The sequence below is a fragment of the Spironucleus salmonicida genome, chromosome 4 (assembly GCF_000497125.1).
Source record: "Spironucleus salmonicida strain ATCC 50377 chromosome 4, whole genome shotgun sequence".
Classification (NCBI taxonomy): domain Eukaryota; phylum Fornicata; order Diplomonadida; family Hexamitidae; genus Spironucleus; species Spironucleus salmonicida.
In genome coordinates, this window is record NC_090599.1 from 1,023,046 (window position 1) to 1,037,185 (window position 14,140).

Consider the following 14,140-nt stretch of genomic DNA (forward strand, 5'->3'; position numbering starts at 1 on the left):
GAAGTTGATAATTGACTAGTTTCATTTATTTATGGCATGTTGGTGAGTTTTGAATATTTTATGTAGGGGATATGGCTTGATATACTTGTTTATAGGATTAAAATTGAAAAGAAAAAATTATATGCAACTGAAGAAAACTGTGTTCTAAATGTTAATTTATAGCATTCTTTATATAGATATAGTAAACCTATATATAATAAATTTCACTGATAAAAAATAAGATTGTATTATCTAAACTGAGGAGGCAAATCTCTACTTTAGTCAAAAATATATTAATTAATTTTGTGGTAAACTTGATATTTTTAGTACATAATTATTATTCTTATATTTCAGCTGGATAAAATTTTATATTATTTACATACTAGATTATTTTTTAGTTAAAAATTCTTAAATCAATAAAAATCTATATGATAGTAATGATTTGATTATAAACAAAAGATGAAATAGTATGCTTAAACCACTATGATAATAACTACTAATTAATTATGTAAAGAAATTTTACTTATATTTCCTTCAGTAAAATTGAATTATAAACTGAAAACATTAAACCTGATATACAATTAAATATCAGAAATAGAAAATGGAACAGCTTAAACTTATCAATAATGGATATTGTAAAAATTGTAAAATTATTAATTTTTCAGCGGTTTTTAGAGCAGAATTTAAGGTAAGGCGCTAATTAATATATAATTAATAACTATTTTATAGCTAAATATATTTTTAATATAGTAACTATTGTAATGCAAAAAATGATATAATTGTTTTAAGTATTCTTAAATAAAGTAGTATATCATATAATGTACTAGCTCTGTAATATTATTTAAAAATTAACATAGTAGTTACTCTCTAAGATAATTTTAGCAGATAGAATAAACTAATTTATAATATTATTATTTTAATATATACTTTCGGAAAAATATGTCTGATGATTCTAATAATAAGGAGCCAGGAAATATAGAAGTTCTTAGTAGTTTAGTAACGTATAAACTTTTAAACTAGTCTGATTTAAAGAGGGTAATCATACCTTAAGATGTTTAAGTTTGTTTGATAAAAGAAGTTTTTATATAACAACTGAAATTTTCTACACCAGAACAACTAAAACATCTCACTTTATGTGGTTCAAGCAGGATGTCAAAATAAGAAATAGATTTTACTTTACCATAATGCCTCATTACTCTCACATTATAGAATATTTGTGTTGAATAATTGCTTATACCATAAAGTGTAGAAAATATGAATCTAATTAATGTTATAGCTAATCAAGTTTTTATCTTATAAGATGCTAATATTTCAAGATTAAATCTTATTGGTTTGTATCTAATCAAAGATAGTTCTTAAATAATTAATTTTATATAAAATGGAACAAGTTTAACATATTTAAACATATTTAGAGTTAATTTAAAGTATCTGGTTATTTCTTAGTCATTAATTTATGTTTATTTAAAAGAAGTAAAAGGTAATATTTTATTTTCAGAGTGTTCATAAATTTAATAATTATCACTTACTTCATGTTAAACTTAAAACTTGCTTATACCAAACTCTGTTAATACTTTAATTTTATTAGATACTCTCCTTAATAATTTAATAATTTAATAATAGAATTCTATATATGATTTTACATTTGAATAAGCATATAATATTAATTCTCGAGGAATAATAGAATAAATATAATTTTTTATGAGATTTAATACGAAGTTAAATAAAATTTGTTTATCTAATATAAAATTTACTGATTTATAAATCCCTAAATATATTTTTAAATGCTTTCTAAATAATTTAAGGTGTGAAATATTAAATATTCTATCAGAGAATTTAACTAATATTTCATTAGTGGAGGTTTATGTAGTTTATTTTTCAGATTATAATGAATAGTTAAGTTCATCTTTATGTTAATCTAACTAACTATCTTAACTATAAATAGGTTCAGTATAACCGGATAAAGATGAACTGGCAACTAGATTCATTGCTAATAATTATAAATAAATATCATAATTAGAGCTTAATTTATAATAGTCTATTTAAGATACCGTTTGTCTCAAAGAATTGTACCTTTCAAATATTTCTGTGAACATGCTTATTATTTAATAATCTATTTAAATATTAGTTCTTGATAACGTAAAAATAAATTATCTTACACTCAATAATTATACAAGTTGTCAAAAGCTACATCTTAACACGAGTAATGTAATAATATGCAATTTTATGGAATTTTTATTTAACTCAAACTAGGATATAGAAATTGTTTTATAAAATTTTAGGGTTAACTAATTTTTACTACCAAGGAAATTAAAAACCATATTACTCATAAATTGTTTCACCAATTTTATTACCGTCGCGAGAGACGGTGGGTATTTCCAATACCGCGTCCTTGCCGATACCGCCACAGTCGACTTACAGAACGACATTACCAGAGCGGTAGAAAACGAAGTCCTCCAGCACCCAGTACGCCTTACGTTCCCCACCCATCTAGCCGCCTACGTAACCTTGCGCACCCAGAAGTAGCAGGCCGTCGCGCGTATCCAGAACTTTCTAGCCCAAAGCGAGTTTATCCCAGACTGAGTATTTTATATATAGCACTTTCGCTCCAAATGGAGTTCCTCAGGCACTTGCAATCCTCACCAGCCCCGCTGACGAAAACCGTTAAGTACACCAGGCACGTACCAGAACTGGCCAAAATCCACTCACTGTCGCCCCTGATCTACTCGACCCCCACGCACTTCTGCAGCGGAGACGCGAGCCTCCCGCTGCCTAAAAGCACGATGGTCACGTTCGCAGCGCCCGGCATTCTGGCCAGAAGCGACAACACGCTCTTCCTCTACAGCCAGGAGGGCGCGCGGGTCAATGTCCGCGTCAGCTTCCGGCGCGTCCAGCACGCCGTGACGCAGGCGCAGCTCTACCAGGACTTCGTCTTCGCGCTCACGCGGAACACGATCTACGTCTCGGACCTCGCGAACACTGCGAGCCGGGAAATCCACTTCGAGCACGACGTCCGGCAGTTCCAGATCGTGGACGGCCGGCTGCTCGTCCTGAGCAACAGGCTCTGCCTCTGCGCGCTGGACGGGACGGTATAGATGGAGTGGCTCCTGGAGGGGGCGGAGCGAATGGAGGCCACCCCGGAGGGCATTCTCGTCGGAGGCGGGGGCAGGGTGTGGCTCGTCCGGGAGGGCGGCGTGCGGAGCGTCGAGATCGCGGAGCCGGTTCGGTTCCTGAGGTTCCCGCTCGTGGTGTGCGCTGCGCGGGCGTTTGGCCTGAGCGTGGGGCCTGACGGCTCGCTGGGGGTAGCGAGCGTGTTCGAGGGCTCGCTGGAGCTCTGCGGTGACCTGTTCGCCCGAAACGGGGGCCTGGTGGAGGCCGTGACGCTGGCGTGCAAATGAATAAAGTAGAAGCTCAGAGACGACTCGCCATGCAGAGGTATGCCATCAGCCCGATTCCGGTGAACACAAACACCAGTCCAGCGATCACCGCGAAGTGCGTGTAAATGTTGGAGAAGTCCGAGAGCAGCAGCACGCTTGGGAACGGAAATTCGTTTTCCGACTGGACGAAGTTGTAGAGGTTGGTGTGGTTCGCCACCATCTTCTCGTAAATCACAGCTCGCTCCGCCACGGTGCCGGGCATCGTAACCCCAAATGTATGGTCTTGATACGTTGATGTGCACTGCAACTTGCCGTTGAACACGTAGTCGATGACGAAGCTGAACGCTATCTGCCGGGACTGGTACGACTCCGGCTAGACACCGAGGATGTAGTTCGCCACCGAGTGCCCTTGCGTCGAGCACTTTTCGGAGTCGTACGTCTAGATTTGCACGCAGAGCTCGTCGCGCCTAAAGAAGGCCTGAATGTTCTGGAAGCAGCTGAGCTTGGCCTCCAGGAGAACGGACTCCTCGTCCAGTATTACGTCGTTCTCGTCCCTGTAGGTCATGTAGCTGATGAGACTACCAGAACCGATAGCCTCGAACCCTGGTATCGCGACATCGAGCCTCAATATGAACCCCACCTTATTGATGAACTGGTCCTTCGTGTTTATCTCCGGGGCGGACGAGTAGTTGAAGGCCTCCGTGATGACGCGCAGCTGGTTGTGCACGCTGACCGTGTTCTGGTTGCATTCTGTATGAGTAGAAAACATCACGTTGTTACTGAACGCCAGAATCTGTGTCGCGGAGATGTAGCCGACGGGCTTCAACTAGGAGTAGCACGGGCTGGCGATCGACAGGATGAGGTGCGGCTCAGCCAGAATAACTTGGTCCAGTTTGTTTATCTTCGTCACGAGGTGCAGCCGCGTCTGGATGGTCCGGTTCCGCTCGAAATGAACGAAAAATTCTTTGAAGGTGGCGACTTCGGCCGGGTCCGTCAGCGTGCTGAGCGGTTGTTTGAAATGCTTTGTGGCCTTCTGGTCGAACGCTTACGTGGAGTCGTAGTAGCCAGCCTCCCCGCTTACGCCCTGGACCCCGAAGGATCTCCACCGCTCCTCGGCGAAGTACTCGAATTTGACCACGGGTGCCGTGATCTGGCAGTCGAGCGGCGTGCCGTCCATCTGGAGGAACTCGTGGCCCGCCGACCGGTTGTAGCGGAGCACCAGGTCGTCCCAGCAGTTGGTCGCGTTCATCTGCGTGTGCTGGATGGTCTGGACGGCCCCTGGGGACTCCAGGGAGCCCACCAGCTTCACCTGGTATGACAGCAGCGATTTCGCAGCGATGAGGGTGTATTTCGCTACATCTGAGGATAGGTCAAATACTATGATGTTTGGCACGCTCTGAAAGTACGTGAACTCTGAGTCTATGGTCTGGACCTTATTCGCTGAGTCAAGATACTCTAGCGAGCATGTTGACACGCGGCCATCAGCTGCTACGCAGAGCTCATCGTTCTCAGGAGCCGGCGTCAACACCAATTTGAATATCTTCGATTACGTGTCACCTTCAAGTACTGCGTTGTCCTGGAAGCATCGTATTTCCTCTGCAACAACCAGAAACATTTTATTTAGTTTATACATTATCATTATAAATATAGATATTTACTCGTTATTTATCGAAGTTAAAATTATAATTTGTTTAAAAATAATAAGTTGATAAAATATCATAAACTTTTTTATAGTTCATCTTATGATTGTTATTTAATTATTTAGTTAATAAATAAATAAAATTAGAATTCTAATATATTTTAAGATAAAGTTCATACTTATAAATTTAACTTTTAAAGATGTACTCGAAGCCTTTGTGATAAAATAATATTTAAATATTTTTGATTTTAAGAAAAGCTAACTATTATAAAATACTTTATTCTTGAGATTTTAGAATTTTTGAGTATATAGCACAAGTAGTAATAATAATATATTTGTAAACTGATAATATTCTACAATTATGCGATTCAAACTTCTCATAACAATAAAATTAAAGAAACATTCTACTATAGTTACAATAAAGTAATAATTCTAGTAAGCTTAACCAATATACTCGTAAATTACTTATCCTATACTCGTAATACGCCTAATTAATGCAATAATTTAATTAATTTTTACCAGAGAACATTTTTAAGCAACAATAATGCTTATTTTATTTGAGTAAAGATATTCCTTAAAATATTAGGTTGAATTTAATAATTATATCTAATATTTATTCCCAAATGGTATAACGGTTAGCATTTCTGGTTTTCACCCAGGAGATCCGGGTTCGATTCCCGGTTTGGGAGTAATTTTATTTTAGATCATTAAGACGTTATATTATTATTAACCAATAGTAATTTTTATATTGGTCATACGGGCGTACGTATTAATATTATTTAAATTTTAATTTGATTAACATTTATCACCCAATATTAACAATAAAGTCATATTAAATTAATTAATGTTTTACTTATTATTATATGTTGGTATGTATTATATAGTTAGAATGACATAAATTTGTAGCGCAGCCGCTGACTGCGGGTCCTCCCACTACAGTGTGTGCTATAGGACCACCAGTGGAACTATCCAGCTGGTTAATCTAAGATCTGAAAATGTAAGTTCTAAGTAACCATCGACTGCGTATGTCTCGATAGAATTCACTGACGTAAAGCAGCTCCCCCCAGACAGCATTTACTATGGATCATCACCACCAGATACGTTGAACTACGCATTCTTTCCTAACTGGAAGAACTACTTCTTCGATGCTGACGAGATAGTGTGCTATCCCAATGTTCCCTCAGTCCCTTCCAAGAACCACCGATCGATTCGGGTTACCTGCGCCAGTCTTTTTGAAGGGTTCATGTTCCAAGCAGTAAAAAGTGTTCGCTGCGCCTCCGGCTTGGACACCGTGGAACTAGCATTCTTAATACCAAGTGTGGCTCGCGCCCAGCACCTCGACTTCATTAAGCTTTGCGCGTAGTCGGTTGAGAAGAGAACTCCATGCAAAATAACATTGATATACGAAGGTAAAGCTGCACTGGGATCTGCTGAGGCAATAGGTGATTTTGGCGGATTTACATTCGATAAAGCCACTAAGTAAAATCACGAATCATGCAACCTGGCAGCTAGTAATATTGACAATGTAGTTGATCAATTAGTACGTGCTGATTTTGTAGACTTGCGTTTCCACAATCGCCATCTACTTTACCAAAGAATCATGGAATTGAAAAATGATTATACTAGTGGTGATGTTTTCTTAGATCTTACTGGAATTTTTGACCCGTTTCAATTCTATGGCCACTATGCCTTATATAGCTGGTTCAAAGAGCGTGGCACCACGGATGGATTTGAAAATGGAGCTAAATAATTCCTTTAAACAATACCATTCTATGAAGACGGGGAACGCTGTTGCTCATAATATTTCCATTAAAGATAAATTTCGATGACATATGTTGATTTCAGATAATAAATGCTAGAATATATTCGAAACTTTAATGATAGCTCTGAATTCAAGTTTATTAAGCCATGCCAGGAATTTAATAAACTGATAAAAATTGTATAAAACCGCAAAGTCCTTAAAAAAGTGCTAACATAGGCACTTTGTTTCGAAGACTTTAATAGTAATGAACGTATAGTGTGTATTTGTTAGCAACTAGTATCCAGCCATTCTTAATAATATCAGTCTTTATTATATAAAGCTGTCGCTGACATATCTTTATAATAATGGAAAAAACGACTTAACTCTAATTTTTTAATTATTATGGGCGAATTTCAAAGCTAAACAATTATAGAGAGTTATAAATTCAGTAATGATAAAATTGGAATAAGTTTACCTTCTGGTATTTACCAGCAAATATGTACAGCTGTCTGTGCTTAGCTAGCAAATAACTTTGGTTTATTTCTTCAATCAAATAAATGCAAAACATTTAAAATTACTGGAGGATTTTCTTAAAGTCCATTTTTACTAAACTAATTAGCTCAAAATTCATATATCTAACAAATTACCAAGAAAAGCAAGGATAGTTTGATATAACATATTAAAAAATCTCTCATTATTCCTCCTTATGAGATTGTTAAAAATGCAATTGGTATGAAATAGTCTATGACAGATTCCGAAAATTTAATATATAAACACTACTATCTAAATATTGATAAAAGTGGTAATTTAAAGTATGAAGAGGTGAATGTTACTACTTCGCACAAGAATCGAGTCTGCATTGACGAGGGAACATCTGGATCACTGTTAAGCTATATACCAGCGGGTCATAAGTACACAGATGATATGACTATCAATGATTTACCTGCATAACAGGATAGGATCCGTAAGATAGATGATGTTGAGTTTAAAGCTGGCACTAAAACTCCTTCATTTTGCGTGGTAGATATTCCAGCAGCCTATTAGCTAGCCACGTCTGGACTTTCGTTATAACATAGCGAAGATTTATCCAATTACCAATAAGTGTTCGATAAATATTTTACATTATAGATGCTTCCAATTTCCGATATTCGTAGAATATTTCTTTTTGGAAATGTTAATAAAGATGCCTTATCTGAATAGTTATTATCTAATAATCATGATGATGCAACACTGGTATAGAGTTCAAAGCCTATGAGTGCAAAGGAAAAGTTACTACGCAAAAAGTAAGAGGCACAAGCAAAATAAGAAGTTGAACCAGAACCAAAGTCAACCTCAGTCGAAGAGGTTGGGCAAAAGCTCACTGCAAAATAAAAGATGGCACTAGCAAAGTTATAAAAGACGTAACAATAGACTACGGATGTATCACCGTCAACTAGTGGGGTCCATATTAATGAGTTCCTTATTGTAGATTATTGGAAGAGATATTTGTATCAAAACTAGCAAGTCTAATATCCATTAAACCCATAGATAGTGTAACGTTATACATTTAATGGTCAGTCTATAGAACTAAAATTACCAGTTGCATATTTCTATATTTCTCATCTTTCTCATTTTTATCATACTTTTATATAGGACTAAGGTGATATGGTAAGTTATTACAATTAGCTTGGTCTTACGCTTACAGTTCCTTGCGCGGCAAAATAGTAGCATTTAACTTTTTTGCGAGAGTGTTGTAGAGTAGCGAATCTTCCTGATGATATAGTTTTTGTATATGAACCAAATTCAGCATTTTCTTTTATTTTTCATTAAGATCGACTTCGTGGTACCAATATATTTAAGGATGGATACGTTATTGTAGTTGATGTTGGCGGTGGAACTACAGATGTATCGCTGCTGAAGGTAGATACAGAAGGTGGTACATTTAATGTTATTAATTTTTATGAAATCAACTATGCAGGAAATAATGTCATAGACAAAGTTTTTGAGAACCTTGGTGTATAATCAGGACTGCTACAGTAACTTAGTTCAGGAACAAGATCACAATTTCGTGAGTCTGTGAAATCTTAAATTGAGCTTCTAACAGTATTAAACTCTTCTGATAGAAATGTTGAAGAGGTTATTATCGTCATAGAAAGTAAGAAAAACAAAACTTCAGATGCTGAAAATTTGGCTTTAGAATAATTATATGCGATACTTGATGGCTTGTCATCATGTTATAATGATTCAGAATAGAGATTAGTAAAAATTAGGGAGTATTAAATTAGCTCAAAGTTGTTTTATGATTCTATTGGTTTTGTTTAGTAATAGATTTAAGAAAGGACGTTAGATTTTTCTGATCTAAATAGAATACTTGAAACAAATTATAAGGTATAAATAGTCTGTGCTGGTGGAATGGGTTCATCTTTAAGCTTTAGATCCAGTTTTACGGAAAAAATTAAAACATTAAAATATAGTTACATAAAATTATAAGAGACTCCCAATTTCTAATCTGCTATTGCCAGAGGTGGATTATTCTTAAAGTCTGAAAAAGACTATGTTGATTTTGGTGCTCCGTTTATACAAAGGGGCAGTGAGGAAGAGGAAAAATTCATCGATAACAATGAAATTCTTATGAAATCTACTGTTCATATTCTTACTTTCAGATATATTTAACTAGCTCTCAGTATTCAAAAATCAACGTTTATAGAATCTGGTAAAAGATGGTCTTAAGGTGATGTTAATATTACAGCTACTTCCTCATATAATGGAATTTCCTTTGCTGTTCATGTTGAACATAAATGGTCTGTCATAGGAACCACATCAAATTATTTTTATTTATGCCAAGTCCCTCTCGAATATATTAACTTGCTACACCCATAAGAAAATAGTACACCTGCTGGTTGGGTTTAGTATTTGTATGATATTAATATTACACTTTCAAAACCTGATAATATATTAAACATTTTAACTGATATTGATAAAGACAAGAGACCTTTTGCTGCACTAACTGTAGATGTTAGTTTAAAAAACTCTTCGACTTGTATAACTTCCAATTTTAACTTGTTTAGATATTTTCCTGTAGATTTATAATCATTATAGCTTGAAAAGGAAAAAGGGAAAATATTTATTTCATAATGTTGTGTATATCATAATTTAGTACAGTATATAGATAATGTTAAAAAAAATTATGGTAAACATACAATACTATGTAAAAAATGTGTTTTAAAGTTACCTATATAGAAGTGGAAACTTAAGTGAATGAAAATAAATCATTAATCTCAAATAATTTTCCAATGTTATCCTGGTAATTAAACAACACATTTATTAAAAATAACAAGAGAGTTATCATGTTAGGCCTATAAATCAGAAATAAATTATGCTAACTTCGGGTAATAAATTGTGTCAGTAATAAATTTTTCCCCATTTTCAGAATCTAATTTAAATCCTTTCATATCTAGTGGTATATATCTAAATAGATTAAAATTTTATGTTATTTTAAGTTTCGAATCACCAGCAATATTAACAGTGAAACAAATATTGCAAAATGGTTTTTTCATCGAATCTTCTCCTTATCCCACTAAAAGTGTAGTAAGAGGCTTTTATATATACGTTTCAATCGAATATACAAATTAAGGTACACCCATTTATGTTATAGTTTCATTAGGATGTAATAGATTCACATCTTCTATAGGAATTCTGACTAAGTAAAAATAATGATCTGTTAATCCAAAAATTGAGTATGTATGATTAACATGAATTATAAATTCAATGCCTTTATTCCAGCACTATACAAAATTATTAGCTGTTTATTAAGTCCATCGTTATCCACCTTAAATGATATCTGTTTTCTAATATTGTGACTATAAACCAGCATTTCTAAATGTTATAATTTGTAATTTACTTTCACATAAAATTTTGCTCTATTTAATGAATTTTTCCTCTTCCTCACTGCCCCTTTGTATAAACGGAGCACCAAAATCAACATAGTCTTTTTCAGACTTTAAGAATAATCCACCTCTGGCAATAGCAGATTAGAAATTGGGAGTCTCTTATAATTTTATGTAACTATATTTTAATGTTTTAATTTTTTCCGTAAAACTGGATCTAAAGCTTAAAGATGAACCCATTCCACCAGCACAGACTATTTATACCTTATAATTTGTTTCAAGTATTCTATTTAGATCAGAAAAATCTAACGTCCTTTCTTAAATCTATTACTAAACAAAACCAATAGAATCATAAAACAACTTTGAGCTAATTTAATACTCCCTAATTTTTACTAATCTCTATTCTGAATCATTATAACATGATGACAAGCCATCAAGTATCGCATATAATTATTCTAAAGCCAAATTTTCAGCATCTGAAGTTTTGTTTTTCTTACTTTCTATGACGATAATAACCTCTTCAACATTTCTATCAGAAGAGTTTAATACTGTTAGAAGCTCAATTTAAGATTTCACAGACTCACGAAATTGTGATCTTGTTCCTGAACTAAGTTACTGTAGCAGTCCTGATTATACACCAAGGTTCTCAAAAACTTTGTCTATGACATTATTTCCTGCATAGTTGATTTCATAAAAATTAATAACATTAAATGTACCACCTTCTGTATCTACCTTCAGCAGCGATACATCTGTAGTTCCACCGCCAACATCAACTACAATAACGTATCCATCCTTAAATATATTGGTACCACGAAGTCGATCTTAATGAAAAATAAAAGAAAATGCTGAATTTGGTTCATATACAAAAACTATATCATCAGGAAGATTCGCTACTCTACAACACTCTCGCAAAAAAGTTAAATGCTACTATTTTGCCGCGCAAGGAACTGTAAGCGTAAGACCAAGCTAATTGTAATAACTTACCATATCACCTTAGTCCTATATAAAAGTATGATAAAAATGAGAAAGATGAGAAATATAGAAATATGCAACTGGTAATTTTAGTTCTATAGACTGACCATTAAATGTATAACGTTACACTATCTATGGGTTTAATGGATATTAGACTTGCTAGTTTTGATACAAATATCTCTTCCAATAATCTACAATAAGGAACTCATTAATATGGACCCCACTAGTTGACGGTGATACATCCGTAGTCTATTGTTACGTCTTTTATAACTTTGCTAGTGCCATCTTTTATTTTGCAGTGAGCTTTTGCCCAACCTCTTCGACTGAGGTTGACTTTGGTTCTGGTTCAACTTCTTATTTTGCTTGTGCCTCTTACTTTTTGCGTAGTAACTTTTCCTTTGCACTCATAGGCTTTGAACTCTATACCAGTGTTGCATCATCATGATTATTAGATAATAACTATTCAGATAAGGCATCTTTATTAACATTTCCAAAAAGAAATATTCTACGAATATCGGAAATTGGAAGCATCTATAATGTAAAATATTTATCGAACACTTATTGGTAATTGGATAAATCTTCGCTATGTTATAACGAAAGTCCAGACGTGGCTAGCTAATAGGCTGCTGGAATATCTACCACGCAAAATGAAGGAGTTTTAGTGCCAGCTTTAAACTCAACATCATCTATCTTACGGATCCTATCCTGTTATGCAGGTAAATCATTGATAGTCATATCATCTGTGTACTTATGACCCGCTGGTATATAGCTTAACAGTGATCCAGATGTTCCCTCGTCAATGCAGACTCGATTCTTGTGCGAAGTAGTAACATTCACCTCTTCATACTTTAAATTACCACTTTTATCAATATTTAGATAGTAGTGTTTATATATTAAATTTTCGGAATCTGTCATAGACTATTTCATACCAATTGCATTTTTAACAATCTCATAAGGAGGAATAATGAGAGATTTTTTAATATGTTATATCAAACTATCCTTGCTTTTCTTGGTAATTTGTTAGATATATGAATTTTGAGCTAATTAGTTTAGTAAAAATGGACTTTAAGAAAATCCTCCAGTAATTTTAAATGTTTTGCATTTATTTGATTGAAGAAATAAACCAAAGTTATTTGCTAGCTAAGCACAGACAGCTGTACATATTTGCTGGTAAATACCAGAAGGTAAACTTATTCCAATTTTATCATTACTGAATTTATAACTCTCTATAATTGTTTAGCTTTGAAATTCGCCCATAATAATTAAAAAATTAGAGTTAAGTCGTTTTTTCCATTATTATAAAGATATGTCAGCGACAGCTTTATATAATAAAGACTGATATTATTAAGAATGGCTGGATACTAGTTGCTAACAAATACACACTATACGTTCATTACTATTAAAGTCTTCGAAACAAAGTGCCTATGTTAGCACTTTTTTAAGGACTTTGCGGTTTTATACAATTTTTATCAGTTTATTAAATTCCTGGCATGGCTTAATAAACTTGAATTCAGAGCTATCATTAAAGTTTCGAATATATTCTAGCATTTATTATCTGAAATCAACATATGTCATCGAAATTTATCTTTAATGGAAATATTATGAGCAACAGCGTTCCCCGTCTTCATAGAATGGTATTGTTTAAAGGAATTATTTAGCTCCATTTTCAAATCCATCCGTGGTGCCACGCTCTTTGAACCAGCTATATAAGGCATAGTGGCCATAGAATTGAAACGGGTCAAAAATTCCAGTAAGATCTAAGAAAACATCACCACTAGTATAATCATTTTTCAATTCCATGATTCTTTGGTAAAGTAGATGGCGATTGTGGAAACGCAAGTCTACAAAATCAGCACGTACTAATTGATCAACTACATTGTCAATATTACTAGCTGCCAGGTTGCATGATTCGTGATTTTACTTAGTGGCTTTATCGAATGTAAATCCGCCAAAATCACCTATTGCCTCAGCAGATCCCAGTGCAGCTTTACCTTCGTATATCAATGTTATTTTGCATGGAGTTCTCTTCTCAACCGACTACGCGCAAAGCTTAATGAAGTCGAGGTGCTGGGCGCGAGCCACACTTGGTATTAAGAATGCTAGTTCCACGGTGTCCAAGCCGGAGGCGCAGCGAACACTTTTTACTGCTTGGAACATGAACCCTTCAAAAAGACTGGCGCAGGTAACCCGAATCGATCGGTGGTTCTTGGAAGGGACTGAGGGAACATTGGGATAGCACACTATCTCGTCAGCATCGAAGAAGTAGTTCTTCCAGTTAGGAAAGAATGCGTAGTTCAACGTATCTGGTGGTGATGATCCATAGTAAATGCTGTCTGGGGGGAGCTGCTTTACGTCAGTGAATTCTATCGAGACATACGCAGTCGATGGTTACTTAGAACTTACATTTTCAGATCTTAGATTAACCAGCTGGATAGTTCCACTGGTGGTCCTATAGCACACACTGTAGTGGGAGGACCCGCAGTCAGCGGCTGCGCTACAAATTTATTTCATTTTGAAAAGTGGAAGTTAATAATATGATAATATTATACGCTAATCAATCAAGTTATAC

At 35.0% G+C, this 14,140-nt stretch overlaps 5 protein-coding genes and 1 non-coding gene across 6 annotated transcripts; 4 read left to right on the forward strand and 2 right to left on the reverse strand. All coding sequences in view use genetic code 6, as the record gives it.

The window, feature by feature from the left end:
* Nucleotides 1-918: 918 nt before the first annotated feature.
* On the forward strand, nucleotides 919-2,559 carry SS50377_24130 (uncharacterized protein; the record flags this gene model as incomplete). Its single annotated transcript, XM_067907982.1, has 1 exon — nucleotides 919-2,559. The coding sequence occupies one exon, from the start codon at nucleotides 919-921 to the stop codon at nucleotides 2,557-2,559; it is 1,641 nt and encodes a 546-aa protein (XP_067764956.1).
* A 29-nt stretch (nucleotides 2,560-2,588) lies between these two features.
* Nucleotides 2,589-3,374, forward strand: SS50377_24131 (uncharacterized protein; the record flags this gene model as incomplete). The annotated part of the gene is made up of 1 exon (XM_067907983.1): nucleotides 2,589-3,374. One exon carries the CDS (start codon nucleotides 2,589-2,591, stop codon nucleotides 3,372-3,374), a length of 786 nt encoding a protein of 261 aa, XP_067764957.1.
* A 13-nt stretch (nucleotides 3,375-3,387) lies between these two features.
* On the reverse strand, nucleotides 3,388-4,992 carry SS50377_24132 (uncharacterized protein; the record flags this gene model as incomplete). Its single annotated transcript, XM_067907984.1, has 1 exon — nucleotides 3,388-4,992. The coding sequence occupies one exon, from the start codon at nucleotides 4,990-4,992 to the stop codon at nucleotides 3,388-3,390; it is 1,605 nt and encodes a 534-aa protein (XP_067764958.1).
* A 617-nt stretch (nucleotides 4,993-5,609) lies between these two features.
* Nucleotides 5,610-5,681, forward strand: SS50377_t20040. Its single transcript has one exon. It is a non-coding gene; the product is annotated as a tRNA-Glu (tRNA).
* A 200-nt stretch (nucleotides 5,682-5,881) lies between these two features.
* On the forward strand, nucleotides 5,882-9,970 carry SS50377_24133 (Fe-S protein assembly chaperone HscA domain-containing protein; the record flags this gene model as incomplete). Its single annotated transcript, XM_067907985.1, has 1 exon — nucleotides 5,882-9,970. The coding sequence occupies one exon, from the start codon at nucleotides 5,882-5,884 to the stop codon at nucleotides 9,968-9,970; it is 4,089 nt and encodes a 1,362-aa protein (XP_067764959.1).
* A 20-nt stretch (nucleotides 9,971-9,990) lies between these two features.
* Nucleotides 9,991-14,082, reverse strand: SS50377_24134 (Fe-S protein assembly chaperone HscA domain-containing protein; the record flags this gene model as incomplete). Its single annotated transcript, XM_067907986.1, has 1 exon — nucleotides 9,991-14,082. One exon carries the CDS (start codon nucleotides 14,080-14,082, stop codon nucleotides 9,991-9,993), a length of 4,092 nt encoding a protein of 1,363 aa, XP_067764960.1.
* Between the last annotated feature and the right edge of the window lie 58 nt (nucleotides 14,083-14,140).